The 19,247-nt window shown below is 46.5% G+C and overlaps 1 protein-coding gene across 1 annotated transcript; it reads right to left on the bottom strand.

Moving 5' to 3' along the window:
- Positions 1–687: 687 nt before the first annotated feature.
- CHRNA6 (cholinergic receptor nicotinic alpha 6 subunit) lies at positions 688–16,601 on the bottom strand. The gene is made up of 6 exons (XM_069572833.1): positions 16,523–16,601; positions 14,189–14,328; positions 8,459–8,503; positions 7,198–7,307; positions 6,119–7,097; positions 688–3,596 (listed from the first exon to the last, which is right to left on the bottom strand). The coding sequence occupies exons 1-6, from the start codon at positions 16,599–16,601 to the stop codon at positions 3,465–3,467; spliced, it is 1,485 nt and encodes a 494-aa protein (XP_069428934.1). The 3' UTR covers positions 688–3,464.
- Between the last annotated feature and the right edge of the window lie 2,646 nt (positions 16,602–19,247).

Below are 19,247 nucleotides of genomic sequence, written 5' to 3' on the forward strand. Positions count from 1 at the left end.
TTGCTACCTGCTTTGCATTCAAAGCTTTCTTCTTTCTGATTACTGACAGGGCTTCCCTGGCAGCTTAGGGCGTAAAGAGTCTGCCTGCAGTGCCTGAGAGCCATGTTCGATCCCTGGCTTGGGAAAGATCCCCTGGAGAAAGAAATGGCAACCCACTCCAGTACTCTTGCCTGGAGAATCCCATGGATGGAGGAGCCTGTTTGGCTGCAGTCCACGGGGTTGCAAAGAGTCGGGTACAACTGAGTGACTAACACTCGCTGATAGTGGGAAGAGCTTTTCCCTGGCCTTTGGGAGGACTTGGGGATGGGGAAGGGAGGAGACAGGACAAGTCAGTTGATTTCCTGTCTTTTTCGATTCTGTCTCATGAAAGAGACTGAACTATCCAGGGGCAGGGAGACGTTTTAAGCGTCGGGAGGTGTGAGCTCGAGAGCTGAATTTGTTAGCTACGTGATCACAGGCAAGCCACTTTGCCTTTTGAGCTAAAGAGAGTCACACTAAATAATCCATGAGCTCCGTGCCACTAAGGCATTGATTCTTTCTGTCAGATACACAAAGACACCTCCATGCTGTGGTCCTTCTTTTGTTCAAGTGCTTATGTCATATTTTTAAATGTATGTTGCTAGTTTGTTTGCTTGTTACAAGATCCCCCCCAGTGCCCCCCCCCAAGGATCACAGAACACCCCCATCTTCCTGTTATGCAGTTCTTAAAGTCTTATTTTTATATATGACAAGGAGTTAATATATAGTATATATTTTAAAAAGTCCTACAACTCAACAACCACAAAAGGGCAACTAATCCGATCTTAAAAGGGACAAAGGACTTAAATACACATTTCTCCAGACAAGTTAGACAAATGGCCAGTGAGTATATAAAACGATGCTTACCATCACAAATCATCAGGGAAAAGCAAATCAAAAGCACAAGATACTACCTTATACCCATTAGGTGGCTGTTATTAAAGAAAAGCTATTATTAAAAAAATAATAATAACACATGTTGATAAAGGTGTAGAGAAAACAGAGCCCCTGTGCACTGGTGGGGAGCATGTAAAATGGTGCAGCTGGTATGGAAAAGAGCATGGTGGCGCCTCAAAAATAATTCAAAATGTATTGCTTCATGGGTGCAGTTTTGCAAGAGTTTGTAAGAGTTTAGTTTTGCAAGATGAAGTGTTTTGGGGATGGATGGATGGTGCACATCAGTGGGAATGTTAGTTAATTAATTAATGTTAATTAATGTTAGTTAATTCCACTGAACTGTACACTTGAGAATGGTTTAGAAGGTGCCCTTTGTTATGTGTATTCACCACAATTAAAACTTTTAAACAATGACAGGAAATAGTGATTTGGCTTAATCGTTTAAAAAAAGGTATCAAGAAACAAGTAACTCTCTCTGTGAAGACAGGTGAAACAGAGGCGCTCTGCTCACATGACATGATGAGTTAAAAGACTTTCAAACAGAGTAACCTGTGCCTTGGGCTCCAGAGCAGGCCTTAAGCCCCAGGATGAGATGGACACAGAAGAACTGGCACTAGGTAATGAGTCAGGCTGGGACCCGGGACCCTTTGCTGTAGGGCTGGCACCTGGACAAACGTCTCCTCCAGCAACAAAACACAAGGGACTAAAACCAGCTGTGTGCGTGAGCAGTTGGAGCCAATTCTGGACAGGATACACAGACCAGAAACTCAACTGACACTTCTGAAGAGTCGGAAGCAAAAGCAGGGTACTCTGCCCCCACACTCAGCACCGCCAAAGAGGTGGGCAGACCACTGAAGTCACCCCTCCAGGAGCAGCCCTGGACCCCCGCGGCTGCCCTGCTTGCCTCCAGGAGCGAGCAAGGGCGCCTGATGCTGGTTTGCGCTCCCTCCTCCGACACAGAAACCTCAATAAAGTCTCGCCCGAATTTCTCGTCCGGCCTCCCATCAATTTCCATTGATTAAGAGAAGGTCAAGAATCCTGGTGGATATCAGGAATAGAAGCTGTAGTGTATCAACACAACAGAGGTTATGCAGTCACAAAAATTGTACTTCGAGACTGCACACCATCACGGAGAAAGGCTGCTGACATGATGTGGAGAAAATAGCAAAATATAAAACCAAAAGGTAAATCTGAGGTGTCCAATTACATGTGCCTTTAGACAGGGACTCCAATGGAAAAGGCAAAACGAAATTAGTTCCTAAGTCAGGGTAGTTTTTTTTTTCTACTTTAAAATGCGTCTTTAAAATTGTTATGATAAGTGTATACAAAACATAAAATAATAAGTGAGAGTAGAATAAAACAGAATATCCAAGGTTCTCCCTCTCACAGAAAGGAAATACTCCGAAAGATACAAGATCACCATTCCTTCGAGAAGAAACACGTTTGTTTTCAGTCTCAGCTACGCAGAGCAAGTGGAAACGGCTAAGGAGGAGAGAGACCGTTTGGACCCACAGCAAAGGTGGCTCCAGGTCCGCCAGCCAGAGCTCACCATGCTTTGCACTGCTCTGGTCACATTCCCCGCGTGACCCCTGACCCTGGAGACCTCCGTGTTTACGACTTTTCCTAAAAAGCTCTAAGTGTGTGGACAGAGCCTATTTCTGAGTCCACGGCATGCCTCCCATAGTGCTGGTCACCGCTGAAGTCTCTTGCCAGATGAATCGAATTACATACAGGGGAACGGTGGGGGCGGGGGAGGGAAGAACCGGGAGTTGGGATTAGCAAATGGAGTGTATATAGGATGGGTAAACAAGGTCCTACTGTGCATCGCAGGGAGCTATATTCACATCCGACAGTAAACCATAATGGAAAAGAATCTGCAAAAGAACAGATGTATGTGTGTCTGTGTGTGTCTGTGTGTGTCTGTGTGTGTGTGTGTAACCGAGTCACTCTGCTGTGTAGCAGAAACTCACACGACATTAAAAATCAACTATACTTCAATAAGATTTCTTTCAAAGGGTAGACCGACTCCCTGCTGTTCCTTTTTACCAATTACTGTGTCAAATGATGCCGCAGCGTGGGCTCCACGTCCCAGAGACAAGCACGAGAAAGCAAGCACACACAAGGTCACGGGTGCTGCTGGCGTCAGCAAGTCCAAGGTCCAAAGCTGCATGTCTGGCAGGTGTCGTTATACTGAGAAGTATATAAACCGGAGAAGCAGAAGAACACCTCTTAGCGTGGCTCAACATTGATTCCATGTCTCACTGGACTGCTGGACTGTGGGTCAATCATGTCCCTGCAAGCCAAATGTGTACAGACAGAAGCCTGCGGGGGCTGCCAGCTCTGGGCTCCGGTATCAGGTCCCAGACCCTGGGGTCTTAAAGCACCCCTCTGCACCCCCAAGGGAGGGCCATCCAGGCTTGCCATTGGCAGTAAGGCCCTCTTTTTCTATCTAGATGGGGACCTGGTGGGAAGTTTTCTTTCCATTTCCTGGTGATGGGGGAATAAACACAGTGTCTGTACATTTCTGAAGATGAAAGGAAAATCCATCCTTATGAATGCCCTGTGTTCCCCAGGAGCGGCTGGAGAAACAGCCCTGCAGTTCCAAACACACAGACGATTATAAACACCCACAGGAACACCCTGTCCACCACCATGGCAGCATACTTCCAGTCGTCCTCTACCTGAAAGGCAAAACGTCAAGCATCTGTAAAAACTGAAAACCATGGGAGATAAGCTCTATTTCAAATAAAAGCTGCCTCCTTTGCACAGAAGATTCACTCACAATTTTTAAAGCAAGTATCCCTACGATTCTGGTTAACCCGTGTCTCCTCTGTAGTATACACAGAGAACAACCTTTTGCCTGCAGATGGAGAGTGCGTGCGCGCCATCAGTCCTGGGGCAGAAGGCTGCAGTCAGCAGGCTCCTGCAGGGCACACAGGGCTTCTCCTGACTGCAAGTGTGTGTGTGTGTGTATATGTGTGTGTGTGTGTGTGTAGGTCGCTCAGTCAAGTCTGACTCTTTGCGACCCCGTGGACTGTAGCCGCCAGCCTCCTCTGTCTGTGGGATTTTCCAGGCAAGAACACCGGAGTGGGTTGCCATTCCCTTCTCCAGCCTGGCTGCAAGTAGCAGCAATGAAAGAGCTGCTCAGATTGCTCCATTCTTGCATCAACTGAGAAAAAAGCACAGCCTAAAAGTTGAGAATTAATTTATTTTTAATTGGAGGAAAATTGCTTTACAATATTGTGTTGGTTTCTGGCGTCCAGCAACTCGAATCACTCATAATTATATAAACGTAAGGCTCTCCCTCTTGAGCCTCCCTCCCCTCCCCTCGAGACTTATGTTTTATTCGGTGGATTTTCTGAGGACTTCAAGCCTGGGAGGCAGCCTCTGAGATCGCTCTGAGGGACTGCCCTGAAGAGGTAAGGGAGGAGTCAGGATAATAAGGAGATTGGCCTTTTGGCTGAGATCGCAGACGGTAAAGCGTCTGTCTATGATGTGGGAGACTCGGGTTCGTTCCCTGGGTTGGGAAGATTCCTTGGAGAAGGAAAAGGCAATCCACTCCAGTACTATTGCCTGGAAAATCCCATGGACCGAGGAGCCTGGTAGGCTACAGTCCATGGGGTCGCAAAGAGTCGGACACGACTGAGCGACTTCACGTTCACGTTCACGTTTGCAACAAAGACCAGGTAGTCAGAATATCAGACAATGTTGCAGAACATTCTGTTGCATTTGACTGCCATGGTCATCCTTTGCTGTTTCAGCTGCCTGGTTTTTGTTGCAAAACCTCCTATATATCCTGGCTCCTCCCTACCCAATCTCTTGGGATAAACCATAATGGAAAAGAATACTTAAAAAGAATGTATATATATATATATATATATATATATATGTTTAACTGAGTCACTTTGCTGTACAGCAGAAACTGGCACAACATTGTAAATCAGCTATCCTTCAATTGTTTTTTAAGTTTTTAAAAAGATTACTGTTAATTACGGAAAATCAGGCATCTCAAGTTAATGAATTTACTGCTTTTCTATAGGTGGGAAGAGGCAAGAGTCTGGGCCTACGGAAATCATTCCTTGGATGTGCACCTTAACTGTCTAGGGCCAGTATCCCACTTTCTCCATCCTGAGGCCCCTCAGGGTGCACAGCTGGGGTTGACGGCAGTGACTGAAGGCTTGACGGCTGCAGCATCCATTGTTAACTGATAGAGTGGGACATTTTTCACCCACTCTTGTCATGAGCACCGTGGAACCTCCTGACCCTGCGGCAAGTCCAGGAACTGGGTTTGAGGCAGCAGAGGGTGGGGGATAAGCCCTGCAGGATGATGGTCCCCCATCAAGAGCCAGCAGCCCTCTAGACCTTGGCATCACTCTAGTGTGGAGAGTTCCTTACGCTTCTCCTGCCCTTCCTGTTCCCAACCTCTAAGAGCCCTACCGGGTGGTGCTGAAGTCCGAGCAACTGTCCCCTAGGTTTGACGAAGGTGTCCTCACAGAAGGGAGTCCCAGGCTCACCTGCTGCTGATACAAACCCCCCTCCACCTGTGTGACATGCACTCACTGTCCTCCTCCCTGGCACCAATGGGCAGACTTCAGGTCTGCCATGTCCTTTCGTTAGGAGATATGGATGCTGGCAGCTGCCATCAGGTCAGACCCAGACCCCTGGCATGAGAGGCGCCTAGCTAGTCATCATGATGGGATGGAAAGTTGGCATACATTTCTTGAGCTCTCTCTCTCTGGAGGATGGGGAGGCCTGTCCTGCTATAGTTAGGCCCTGGGCAGCAGGAGCCAACTGAGTTGATGCTAAAAATATCCCTGAAGCTCATTCAACCAGCACCTGCATCCCTGTGTGATTGGAGCTGCAGCATTCCGTCCTGTCCCTAGGCTGGCTCTTCCTTCTCCCAGCCTTCCTTAAGCAGGGGCTCTCAGTCTAACTAAACCAAGACTGCCCTGAGTGTTTATTTTAAGCAGATTGCACTTGAGTTGACATTTCTGGAGGTGAAGATTTGCTCTGAGGCTTCCCCTTACTCCATCCCTTCACCAGGGCAGTTCACCCATAACTGCAGCCTCACAGAGCTGGATCTCAGGGCACCCACTCTCTGACTGTCTTGCAAACAGAACTCACACTGGAGCTCTGACTAGGGTTCTGCGCAGGGCCCCTGGGACTGCCGCGGGCGGACAGGCTAGAGGGCTCATGCATTTACCTCCTTCGTTTCATTTTGGTTCTTCATGTTTTCTGCTATGAAGTGAACACTATCGATGGCGTCTTCGACTTCAGGCGAGAGCTCCGAATTTTCAGCCGTCCACTGTAAAGGCTGATGACTTGATCTTCTCTTGCTGGTGGCAGGTCCACCGGATCTGTGACAGTGGCAGCATTCTTTAAGAAGTCTGGGCTCTTTGTGGTGCTCAAACTTGACTTTGGCAGGCCTACTGGAGACTCCTTTGGGGTTTCTATCAGCTCCTGCCTCCTTCGTCTTGTCCAGAGGCCTCTTCATCATCAGGATCTGGGGTAACAGCCGGAGGAAGACCGCCTTCACCCACGTGGGCATGTTGTGAGTGGTCGGGGTGCGATAGTGGATGTTCAGCACAAACACCGTCACCACGATGGACAGGGTGACGAAGATCATGGTGAACAGCAGGTATTCGCCCACCAGGGGGATCACGAGAGACGTGGACGGGATGGTTTCTGTGATCACCAGCAAAAACACAGTCAGAGAAAGCAGCACTGAAATGCAAAGCGTCACCTTTTCACCACAGTCAGAAGGGAGATAGAAGACCAGCACAGTGAGGAATGAAATAAAGAGGCAGGGGATGATCAGATTAATGGTGTAAAACATCGGGAGCCTCCTGATATAGAAGGAGTAGGTAATGTCTGTGTATATCTCTTCACAACAGTTGTACTTGATGTCATGCTTGTAGCCAGAAGCGTCGACAATTTCCCACTCACTGTTCTCCCAAAACTCATTCATGTCCACTTTAGAGCCAATGATTAGAAGGTCAATTTCAGCTTTGTCGTAAGTCCAGGAACCAAATTTCAGGGAACAATTTTGATGGTCAAAAGGGAAAAAAGTGATGTCCATAGGACAGGAACTCTTAAAAATCGCTGGTGGAGTCCAGGTTATCATGCCATCGTATTTAAGAAGAGCTTTTGTCTTGCCTTCGACTTGGAAGTTGCCGACCGCACTGCAAAGTAAATCAGACACCGTTAGTGACTCCCCTGTGCTTCGGGTCCGCCTGCGCCAAAGGCAGCTTTGGAAAAAGACTGGCTGTCAGGTGCGCATACTTGTTGTAGAGAACAATGTCGGGCTTCCAGATCATCTCGGCGGGAACACGGAGAGTCTCAATGCCGTCATATTCCATGGGGTCCCAACGCAGTTTATAATCATTCCAGATCTGAAGGAAATAGGAGTCAGTTTTAAAAATTGTTCACTTTCTTCTAATGTTAATTCTATATTGGCTCAACAGTTTTTTGAAAAGGTTTTTATTTGGAGAGTACATGGTTTAATCAGTCATTCCATCTAACTCTTCCTTTTGCTCTTAATCTTTCACGCAGATTTTGCAATAAACCTATCATCATACTATCTTTTACTATTAGAAGTGGATTGTTACTAGAGCTTGAACATAGTCCTTGGAATGTGGAAATGCACAGTGCAGGAGACCCTGGTTTGATCCCTGAGTTGGGAAGATCCACTGGGAGAAGGGATAGGCTACCCACTCCAGTATTCTTGGGCTTCCCTGGTGGCTCAGCTGGTAAAGAATCCACCTGCAATGTGGGAGACCTGGGTTCGATCCCTGAGTTGGGAAGATCCCCTGGAGAAGGGAAAGGCTACCCACTCCAGTATTCTGGCCTGGAGAATTCCATGGATTGTATAGTCCATGGGGTCGCAAAGAGTCGGACATGACTGAGCAACTTTCACTTTACTTTGGTTTCTACCAAAAGCTGGTGGATTAAACTCAAGAGGAACAAGGTGGTTGAGCTGATTGGGGCAAAAACAGGTTATCCATTGGATATTAGATATGTATCTATTGATTATTGATTAGCTGGTCAAGTTTATAGACTCAGTGTCCAAGTTCCATAGACTATGTTCAATCTCTAGTAGCAATCCGTCTCTAATAATAAAAAGATACTAGGATGATAGGTTTACTACAAAATCTGCACAAAAGATTAAGAGCAAAAGGAAGAATAAGATGGCATGACTGATTAAACCAAATAGTGGAAATCTAAGCCACAGCAGAATCAAAGAGTGGGTAAGCATCTGGCTCTGGAGCTCAAGATACAAACGAAAATCGGAGACCCGAGAGCAGAAACCTTCAAAGGACAGAGTCGGTGAGAACTTTATCCCTAGGTTCTGCCCCTGAAGCTTACAGCCAGGCAGCTGTTGCCAGATTGGGCTTTGGGCTCTGGAGATAGATAATATTTTATACTCTGTCATAAACTGGAGATGGAAAGCGGGCGTGCTAGTGGATTTTATCCCCTGGACATTATTGAACTGGCATGTCAGTGACATAGTTCCCAGAGAAGAGTAAATGACATAGACACATACGTGACGTAGCCACAAGTTGGTTTCCATGATCTGGTTTACTTCATCCTGGGAAGAGGAAACAATGCTTTGTTTAGCCTCAAATGTACCTGCTAAGAGAAGTGAATCTTAGAGCGAAAATCACAACTAAAAGGAGCTGAGCTGAGTTCGTGCTAATGGAGGAAAACAAAGAAGACTGAACAGGCAACTTATAAAAACCAACCAAAAATACAATATTTCCACACTGGTCCCCACCCTGTTGACTTCGAAAGGAAATGTGGCTTTACTACTGTCTTTCAAATCTGATTGAAGCTTCACTTTTTCTGTGAAGGCTTTCTGACCTCTGCAGCCCACGAAGCCTTCTGATCTCCTGAAAGAAAAGAAGGGAGAGAACGGAGAGTGGGAGGAGGGAGGGGACATCCAGCAGATGATGGGGGGCATCACTGTTTTTGTGGTCTTCTTCCCCAGCTCTGCCCCAGCACCCTCTAGGCTCTCAGTCCTGAGTCCAGCCGCTCCTCAAGGTGTCAGCTCAGCTCAGCACAGAGCCTTCCAGCTGGATCCTGCCACTCCCCACTACACATCTCTCACTCTCACCCAAGCCACTGCCGATTGCTTCACTCATTCATTAACAAATATTTATTGAGTACCTACTATGTGCTCTATAAATACTGGGGTTACAGAAATCACCAGGATTGGAAAATACCCCTATGTATGTGTGTCTAATGGAGAAGGGAATGGCAACCCACTCCAGTATTCTTGCCTGGGAATCCCATGGCCAGAGGGACCTGGTGGTCTACAGTCCATGCAAAGAGTTGGACGTGACTAACACATACACGTGTGTATCTAAGCTATTAGCTGAGGAGACAGAAAATCAAAAATAGATATATGATACAATGTAAGATGCTTCCCTGGTGGCTCAGATGGTGAAGAATCCGCCTGCAATGCAGGAGACCCATGTTCGATCCCTGAGTTGGAAAGATCCCCTGCAGAAGGGAATGGCAACCCATCAGTGTTCTTGTCTGGAGGAGCCTGGGGAGCTACAGTCCATGGGGTCACAGACAGTCAGACACGACTGAGCAACACACACACACATAATATAGGGCAGTGATAAGTCTAATGGGAAAAAATAAAGAGGGATTGAGTGGCGTGTGTGTGTGTGTGTGTGTGTGTGCACACGTGCATACACATTCCTTTTAGACTGGGTGGAGCAGGAAGGCTTCTCTGAGGAGATGGTTCAAGTAAGTACCTAAATGACCTGCAGAGGGTCACAGAGCTCTCTGGAAGAAATGCATTCCAGGCTGACATCCCAAATGTAATGTGCTCCTAAGTAGCTACCACCTCCCAGTGGAGTAGATACTGAAGACACATCCAGAACCTTCAGCAGCCTCACAGTGCAACGCTAGGAGGCTGTTGATGGTCACTAGCGCAGCAGTGGGTTCCCAGCACCTACCAACGTTTCTGCCCAGACACATGAGCACCTTCCAGAGAGAATAGCTCACAGCTCAGGGAGCAGCAGCCGTGTTGCACCCCAGCCCACTGGGGTTCGCTGAGCTGCTCTGCGGTTCTCCACGGCCCCCAGAAAACGCTCCCTGGAGACCTCATCAGCTTCCTCCTCCAAAGAGGTTTGTGTCAAGTCACGGTAAGGCCCAGGGTTTTCAAAAGTTTCCTTAATGGCTTTCTATTGGTCAGAGCAGGCAAAGAAATGGACTACGCTTGTCCATGACTTTACAGTTATCCACGTCTAAGGACAGTGCCTTCTGTTCATAGGAGGGTCACCTTGTGACCTGCAGATTCCAGCAGGGGCCTTGTCAATAAATCCATCGGCTATCAGTTGGGAGCAGACTAGCTCTGCAGCCCAGAAAGCTCTCAGAGATAACAGTTATAAACATCTTCCAAAGACTCTTCCTCTCTGTCCACGAATATACTGTTCAGAGAACCAGAGCACACTGTGAGCTAGAACGCTGTGTTCAGAGGATTAAAATCAGCTGGCAATAGCATCCAGTATCCCTTCTCCCCATCTGTACTTCCACAGCCTGGCAGAGCTCCAGGTGGTGTGGACCTGTTTCATGGAGGGTAGACATCCCCAGAGATGTCAGCCAAATTTATGGATGAGGACCTGGTCGGGAAATCTCATTCTCCATCCAGTGTCAGCCCACACCAACGGCCATGGGAACTGCTATCAGACAGTGCAGGCGAAGGAGGCCCGAGACCCCACAGTGCCACCCTCCATTCTTGGAACCATCACCCTGTGTCTCTCTCTTGGGAAAATAAATGAGTTGACACCTTGATTGAATTAAAGGATTGGAATTACAATTTCAAGTGGACTCGATTCTGAAGCAGCAGCAACAGGTTCAGAGGCTGAGATCAGAAAGGCCAGGTGGGCTACGTTTTGAAAGCCTTCCGGTTTGTCATTTCAGGTATGCCAGGCCACCAAAAACACAGGCCAGGGGCTCTGTCCTGGCTCCATGAGAGGGGGCCATAGAAACACTCCTACTCTGAAGATCCTTCAGTCAGTAAACTTTCTGGCCAAGGTCATTCCTTGCAGCAGCAAACACCCTCTGTGTAGAGTTCTCTGGTGCTCCAAGGCCAAGCGTGAGGCTCAAACAGCAGCAGATGGCCTAGAATCTTCTAGAAGGGAGTTGGTAATTGCACGCCTGGGCTTTATTGCATCACAGTCACCCCCAGGTCTCACCACGACTCAGGGGCGACCATGCCTATGGCCCACAGGAACTTCCGGTGCTCTGCATGAGAACAGGTGGCCTCCAAAATGCTAATTAGGACTGTGATAGTAATATTGGACAAAGTAACTCAGAGGAAAAAAATTTCTAAAGACAAAGGGGCATTAAGTAATGACAGAAGACGTAATCCCATAGGAAGACATAATGATCCTAACTGCATGCACTGAAAACAGAATTATATGAAACAGAAACTGACGGAGCTGCAAGAAGAAACAGATAAATCCCCAGTTACAGTTAGAGATTCCCAGCAACCAACAGAAATCAGCAAAAATAGGGAAAATCTGAACAACAGGATCTAATCGATGTATACAGACACACCACTCAAAAACAGCAGAACACACCCTTTTCCAAGCATGAATGGACTGTTAACCAAGATAGATCATATCCTTATCATGAGCCATCAAACAGACCTCAAAAATTTTACAAAGTTGGAATCATAGTGTGCTTCTTACCACAATGAAATCAAACTAGAAATCAATAACAAAAAGACAACAGGAAAGTCTCTAAATCCATAGGAATTAAATTTCTAAATAAGCCATGAGTCAAAGAGAAGGTCTCAAAGGGAAGCTTTTAAAATACATAAAACTGAGTGGGAACAAGACCATAAGACATCAGAATATGAGGGACACAGATAAAAACCGTTCTGAGAATAAAATTGGTAGCTAAATGCTTACATTAGAAATGAGAAAGTGGGAAGTTGGGGCCAGCAGAAGTAATTTATTCAATATGGAATGAATGAACAACAGGTTCTACCGTATAGCACAATATCCTATGATAAACCATAGTGGAAAAGAATTCTTTTTTTAAATGTATATATATTATATATATCTAACTGAATCACTTTGCTGTACAACAGAAATTAATACAACATTGTAACATTAAAGAAATGAGCAGAGGCTTCCCTGGTGGCTCAGTGGTGAAGAATCCACTTGCCAGTGCGGGAGACATGGGTTTGATCCCTGATCAGGGAAGATCCCACAAGCTGTGGAGCAACTAAGCCCATACGCCGCAGCTACCTAGTCTGTGCTCCAGAGCCTGTGAGCCACAGCTGCTGAAGCTGAGTCACTCCAGAGCCCGTGCTCCGCAACAGAGAAACCACCCCCTGAGAAGCCCTCGCACCATAACTAGAGTAGCCCCTGCTAGCTGCAGCTAGAGAAAAGCTCGAGCAGCAATGAAGCCTAAGTGAATAAGTTTATTTAGCACAGCCCGAAATAAATAAGTGCATAAAGTTATTTTTTAAAAAGGGACCAATGGACTCAATGCTAATTTAAAAAAATAAAAATGAGTGGTCCCATCTAGGTGGGAGAAAACATCTGGCTGATCTTCTTAAAATCAGTGTTTACCAGCGTATACACGCTTCTAGCCTGGGCCAGAAGCCAGAAGCCAGAAGCCCTGGGAAGCTGGAGAAACATGGTGGGTGGGCCCGAGACTTCAGATCCTTATCTGAGGCCTTCCCCCTAGGCACGCCTGGAGCCACCACCGTTTCTCCCAAGCAAAGCTGAGCAGAAGGAGGGCTCCTCTGTCTGCGGCTGCCTCCCCACCCCCATCCATGTGCCGTCTGTCTGTACACCACCGTCTCACAGATGCTTCGCATGCCCCTCAGGAGCCTGCCTATTCCTAGAATTTGGTCCACGTCCATAGCCTCAGGCCAGCCTGCCCCTGCCACACCTTGGAGTCCAGAACCCGCCTGGTACTGGGGCACCAGGCCCCACACCTCCTCTGCCAGCACCTAGGTGCCAAGATTGTTCAAAACAAAGAACTCTCATCCTCCCTGTCCTTGAACAGGGTACCAATTAATTTAAATGAAGACCTCCAAACAGCCATCTGCTTCTCAGGACTTGATGGAACCCTGTATAAAAGAAAGTGAACTTTTTCTTTATTCCGTAACACAGGAGACTTAGAGCAATTCATCTGTAGAGTAAAACAGGCATGAGTGTTGGGGTTAAACAGGCTTGACTGAGCTGCAGTGCTGCCATCTGTAATCATGTGTCACTGGGAACGTGGCTGACCTGAGCTGCTCTCTCCCCAGCTATAAGATGCAAAGGACAGCCACAAAGTGTAGACACTGGAACATAATAAGTGCACGATGAAGTCAACTCCTTTTGTATTCCCCCTTCAACTGCCCCCCTTCGCCTCTTGGCTTCATAAACTGGTTCTGAGAACATTCCCAAAGATACACTACCTTAACAGATACAAATATATTACTTTGCCAACAAAGGTCCATCTAGTCAAAGCTATGGTTTTTCCAGTAGTCATGTAGGGATGTGAGAGTTGGACCATAAAGAAAGCTGAGTGCCGAAGAACTGAGATGCTTTTGAACTGTGGTGTTGGGGAAGACTCTTGAGAGTCCCTTAGACTGCAAGAAGATCCAACCAGTCCATCCTAAAAGAAATCAGTCCTGAATATTCATTGGAAGGACTGATGCTAAAGCTGAAACTCCAATACTCTGGCCACCTGTTGCAAAGAACTGACTCATTTGAAAAGACCCTGATGCTGGGAAAGATTAAAAGCGGGAGGAGAAGGGGATGACAGAGGATGGGATAGTTGGATGGCATCACTCAATGAACATGAGTTTGAGTAGACTCTGGGAGTTGGTGATGGACAGGGAGGCCTGGCCTGCTGCTGTCCATGGGGTTACAAGAGTCGGACATGACTGAGTAACTGAACTGAACTAAACAGAAATAATGACAGCATCCTCGGGGGAGTGGATCCCTTGCAATGGGCCAGCTTTGAAGGGCCGTTACTTCGTAGATTCTTGTTGGTTCCTTTTTTTTTTAAGTTTTTGTTTTTGTTTTTTTTTTTTTGCTGAGCCACATGGCTTGTGGGATCTTAGTTTCCCGACCTGAGATAAAACCTGGGCCCTTGGAGTCCAACATGGAGTACTGCCCACTGGATTGCCAGAGAATTCCTTTAAATCCCTTTATTTACCCCTGTGCAGTGAGTGGCAATTGCTCGGACCCCTCAGAGTTGGAGCCCCTTGAGGCCACATGGTACATGGTGACCCCCTCGCACTTACCACATTGGCCAGCTGTGTGATGGCCACTTCGAAATACACGGTGATCGGGTCGGAAACGTTCTCCACGGGCCTGATGAACTGGTTATAATGAGCGAACAGCTTGTGAAAGAGCCTCTCCTCCGATGCGCAGCCTGCAGAGCCTTTGGGCCAAACAGAGGGAGGAGTTAGAGAAGCAGAGAGCATGCCCACGGGGAGGTTCCAGGGCCTTCCCTCCCCAGGAGGCAGGAAGGGCATCAACGTCCCCCGGGACAATGTCACCTGGTCACCTGGCCCTCTTGGCAAGGCTCCTTGCCTTTGTCATGGAGATGTCAAGATTAGGGCCTGCGGCTCAGGACTGGTGAGAGGGTGAACAAAGCGATGCTGGGAAGAGCGCTTCCAAGTGGGTGGTTGGCTCCATCACTGAACAGAACTCACCAGCTCGCTGATCTAGTAACTACAGTCCTGAACTTCCCTGGTGGTCCAGTGTAACGGTAAGACTTCCTGCCAATGCAGGGGACGTGGGTTCCATCCCTGGTCTGGGAAGATCCGGCATGCCTCGAGGTAACTAGGCCTGTGCACCACGACTCCTGAAGCCTGTGAGCCCTAGAGTCTGTGCTCCACACCAGGAGAAGCCACTGAGAAGCCCCACAGTTAGAGCAAGCCCACCCACAGCAGTGAGGACCCAGCACAGCCGAAAATTAATTCATGAATTAAATTTTTTTTTAAAATTCCTGCTCTTTCTTGACAAAGGACTGATCTGACTGGCCTTTGTTTCTACAACCAGAAGGGTGTGTAGCTGGGGCAACTTCATCGAACAAACTCAAATAGCTATCAAGTTTATTAAGGTCTTAAGCCCACCTCCTTTTAAAAATCAACTTTCAACTTCAATTACCTTGGAGATGTGTGAGAGCGCAAAGTTTCTAAGGGAAATTTTGCTGGAAATGTTTTTTAAAGAACCCCCAAAGTTCTTAAGCAATAGCTCTTTCAGTCATTCAGTTTCAGACAATAACGTAATCATATTTCTTTGTATTTTCCCAAGGATGCATTAAATGTAGGTTACTTGCCTTCATTTGACACAATTCATCTCATTAATACCCTTTTCCTATTTTTCCTCATAGAAGTCAAACTTGATACCTGAGATATTAGGCTAAAATTTCCCAAAGGGATTTATGCCCTGAAAGAAAAAAAAATTTAAGGGGTTGCACAACTTACTAGGCAAAAGCAAATGGAATGGTAGCTGTTACACGGCTAAATAAAAACTGTTCTTTGCCAAATGCATTTGGAACCATGGAAACATTGAGATTTCAGCAGGAGAGAACAATTTTTTTTCTTGAATTTTTTATTTTGTGTTGGGGTATAACCAATTAACAGTGCTGTGATAGTTTCAGGTGAGCAGCGAAGGGACTCAGCCATTCATATACACGTACCCATTCTCCCCCAAACAACTCTCCCGTCAGGCTGCCACATAACACTGAGCAGAGCTCCATGTGCTAGACAGCAGATCCTTGTTGGTTACCGATTTTAAATACAGCTGTGTGTACATGTCCATCTCAAACTCCCTAACTCCCCCTTCCTCTAGGCAACCATAAGTTTGTTCCGTCTGTTGAGACAGGAAAGAACAGTTTTAGACATAAACCATCATTGCCTGCCATCTTTATTAATAATGATAAAGATATTTCTCCATAAAACAGGTAATACAAAAATCCTCCTGTTCCCTATTTTCCTCCTTTAAGATTTTACTTTTCTTCTGAGACATTTCAGATGAACCCTCCATGAGTCTTGACAAGCAAATCCCCGCAAAGCCAACCACACGTGGAGGTGTGGCTTTGCAGACATGGACAGAGGAGCAGCAGTCTAAGTCCTAACTTTGAAAATGAATGACCTTCCTCTTGAGACATACCCCGGGACAGGAATATGACATATTTCCCCAAACAAAGGCAATTACCTACAAAACGAAAGGTTCCATAGATTGAGGAATAGTATCAGCTAATAAACCACAGTTCTGAAAAAACATATAAATACAGAAAAAGAAATTGAATACATCCATGGCAAAGATAGACAGGAAATTGTACCACTATTACTGTTGTGTATTTTCATTGGGAAAATAAAATAAAATATGGTTTGCAAAGTTTTCTTGTCCTCCCCTCCCCATTCCCTCCAATCTCATTTTGCATGTTAAGTCAATCAATTAAAAATGAATAGGTTAATTAACAGCTGTTTGAGGAGTAACTCCTGTACAAACACTCTCCATATTTATCCATAGAGTATCCCATCTCTGCTCAGTGGCACACAAATAGAAGCGTATATACACGCAGCTAAAAAGGGAATACGAGAAAAAGCAGAGATAAAACCTACCTTTAAAGCACAGTGCAAATACACACCACCAGACACACAGCGCAAAGCGAAGGACTCCCTGACCCCCGGAGGGCAGCATGATGAAAACACTCTGATTTCTTGTCCCAGTCAAAGGATTATGGAAAACAAAGAACTCTCAGCCAGCAGCTCACACTGGACTTTAAATCACCAGTCCACTGCAGTCCAAGTGTCTTCCATGAAATGAAAACCTTCACAAATATAACACAGTCGTTCCCAATATCAGAGGCTGAAGCCAGCCAAAAGGGCAAACCCAAAGGACTCAGTCTGATAGCAGATGAGTCATCTCATCTCCTGACACTCTCGGCTGCTTCTCGTGCAGGAGCGAAGAGGAGGAGAAGCGGGAGGGGCGGCTGGGCGGACAGCCCCGAGCAGGGATGGAAAACTGTCGTGGTTAGTGCATCTTTGCCAAGCATCGTTTCCCAGTCACGGTCCTGAGGGCAGTGAACACACCTTTCCTGAGCTGCAGCTGTAGGTAAAGTGCCTGCCAGGTCCCAGTGCGTGTATTCTGATTCACTGAGTTCCCTAGCCCATCGGGGCTTAACCTTGTTACCAGAAAACGTTCTAAAATAGGAGTCCCTGTTAGGTGTGGCTCTGGGAGAACAGAATTAATTTGGTTTTGTCTGACTTCTAGCGCTGGGTCTTCTGAGCTCAGAGATCGTCATACAGGGACTAGAGATCAGCCTCCCGAGAACGAGACGAATGAATACTGAACACAGGATGCCAACTGGACTGTTCTACGTTTATTTAGACATCCTTGTCACCAGCTCATTTCCTTATCATTCGCGTCTTTCCTCTGTAAGCTGTGTCAATAAGTCTCTGATGAATTATGCTTTCTGGCCAGATTTTGGTGTTGGTTAAGGGTGAGTTAGCAGCAAGATGAGAAGACAGCCTAAAGAATGGGGAAATTTATTGGCAAATCAAAAAAGAGGTTCCTATCCAAAATATGTAAGGAACTCATAAATCTCAAGGGCAAATGAATAAATCCCAGTTGAGAAATGGTCAAAGGACCTGAATAGACATTTTTCCAAAGAAGACACAGATGGCCAATGGGTATATGAAAACGGGCTCAAGCTCACTAATTGTCAGGAAATGTGAATCTAACCACAAACAGGTATCACCTCCTACCTACCAAGATGATGTTGTAAGAAGACAAGAGATAATAAGTGTTAGTGGAGAAAAGGGGATCCCTGTACAGTGTTTGGAAGGTAAATTGGTGCAGTCACTCTGGAAAACAGTAGAAAGTTTCCTCAAAAATTAAAACTAGGACTACCATACGCTCTAGCAGTCTTACCTCTGGGAATACATCCAAAGGAAATGAAAGCAGTTTCTCAGAGCAATATCTGAACTCCCATGATCGTTGCAGCATTATTATTCACAAGATATGGAGACAACCTGCTGTCCCGCGATGGAGGAATGAATGAAGTTGTGATGCACATACATGTGCGCGTATAACAGAATATTATTCAGCCATGCAAAAGAAGGAAATCCGTTTGCGACAACACGGATGAACCTGGAGACATTAAGCACAGTGAAATAATCCAGAGACAGACAAACACTGCATGATTTCATGTGCACGTGGAATCTGAAAACTTCCAGACTCACAGAAGCAGAGCTCGGAATGGCATGTTGGTAGGAAGTGGGACAGGGGTGATGACATGCTGTTGGTCGAAGGGCAGACCTTTCAGTCATAGATGGGCAAGTGCTGGTGATCTAATTTATAGCACGGTGACTACAGTTACCATATCTTTGAAATTTGCGAAGAAAATAGATCTCAAGTGTTCTTACCACCCCCTCAACACAAATGGATCATGATGATGTGAATGATGCGTTAGGCTAACCGTGGTGCTCATTTCACAATGTAACGTATATCAAATCGTCACTTTGAACACCTGAAGTATACACACTTTCTATTGGTCAATTACACCTCGCTAAAGCTGAGGGGAAAGAAAAGGAGTAAGACAGAAGATGATGCCCCAGGGTCCTCCCATCCAAGCATTCCATGACGTTATCACGGCCACTACACTCGGCAACTGTGCAGACTTGAGACTAACGGTTTCCCTCTCAATTACACTGGCCTTGTATCTCCAGGAAGAACGGTCGTTTATTTAGCACCAGACTTAGACCAGGTGCTGGGCTGGGTGCCTCAGATATGTCTCCTTAAGATGTTAGTCAGTCTCCTTGAAGCACAGGGCCTTTTGTCCTTTGCCGAAATGTCATGAGGAGTTTGCAGAAAGAGTATCTGGACAACACTTGACCGTGATGGATGAAAAGCCATCACACACCCCGAAACGGGGCTACGCCTCTCTAGCTTTTGGGTAGAATCCAAACCAGGCTGGCTATTTTCAAAGTGCCAACAACATTCTCTACTGTTTCTACTTCTCAGGCTCTGATGGATTTGTCCTCCATGCTTTCTAACAGACACACACCGCAGCCTCGCGGGAAAGCTGGTATCTCGTGTCTTCTGTTTTGTCCAACCACCCTTCTATGTAGCCATCCCCTGTCAGCTTAAAGGGCCCCTCTAGAGGAAGGATTCTGATGGGATTCATCCAGAATCGGCCTTTCTTCCTTCCAGGAGCATGCAGGTATCTGTCCCCGGTGCTAAGGTGCAGAGTGGGGATGGGGGGACTTTGTGGCTGGGAGGGGGTCACAGAGGGACCTCACCAGAGGTGAAGGAGGCAGAGGAAAGAACATGGACTTTAGAGTC

This window comes from Ovis canadensis, chromosome 26, assembly GCF_042477335.2.
Source record: "Ovis canadensis isolate MfBH-ARS-UI-01 breed Bighorn chromosome 26, ARS-UI_OviCan_v2, whole genome shotgun sequence".
NCBI lineage: Eukaryota > Metazoa > Chordata > Mammalia > Artiodactyla > Bovidae > Ovis > Ovis canadensis.

Coding starts and splice junctions, on each gene's coding strand:
- CHRNA6 (XM_069572833.1), bottom strand. CDS start 16,601: ATGCTGCCCTCCGGGGGTCAGGGAGTCCTTCGCTTTGCGCTGTGTGTC. Junction 14,329..16,522: donor ATTTGCACTGTGCTTTAAAG/GTAGGTTTTATC, acceptor TTTGGCCCAAAG/GCTCTGCAGGCTGCGCATCG. Junction 3,597..6,118: donor ACCAAAATGAAACGAAGGAG/GTAAATGCATGA, acceptor TTTGCCTTTCAG/GTAGAGGACGACTGGAAGTA.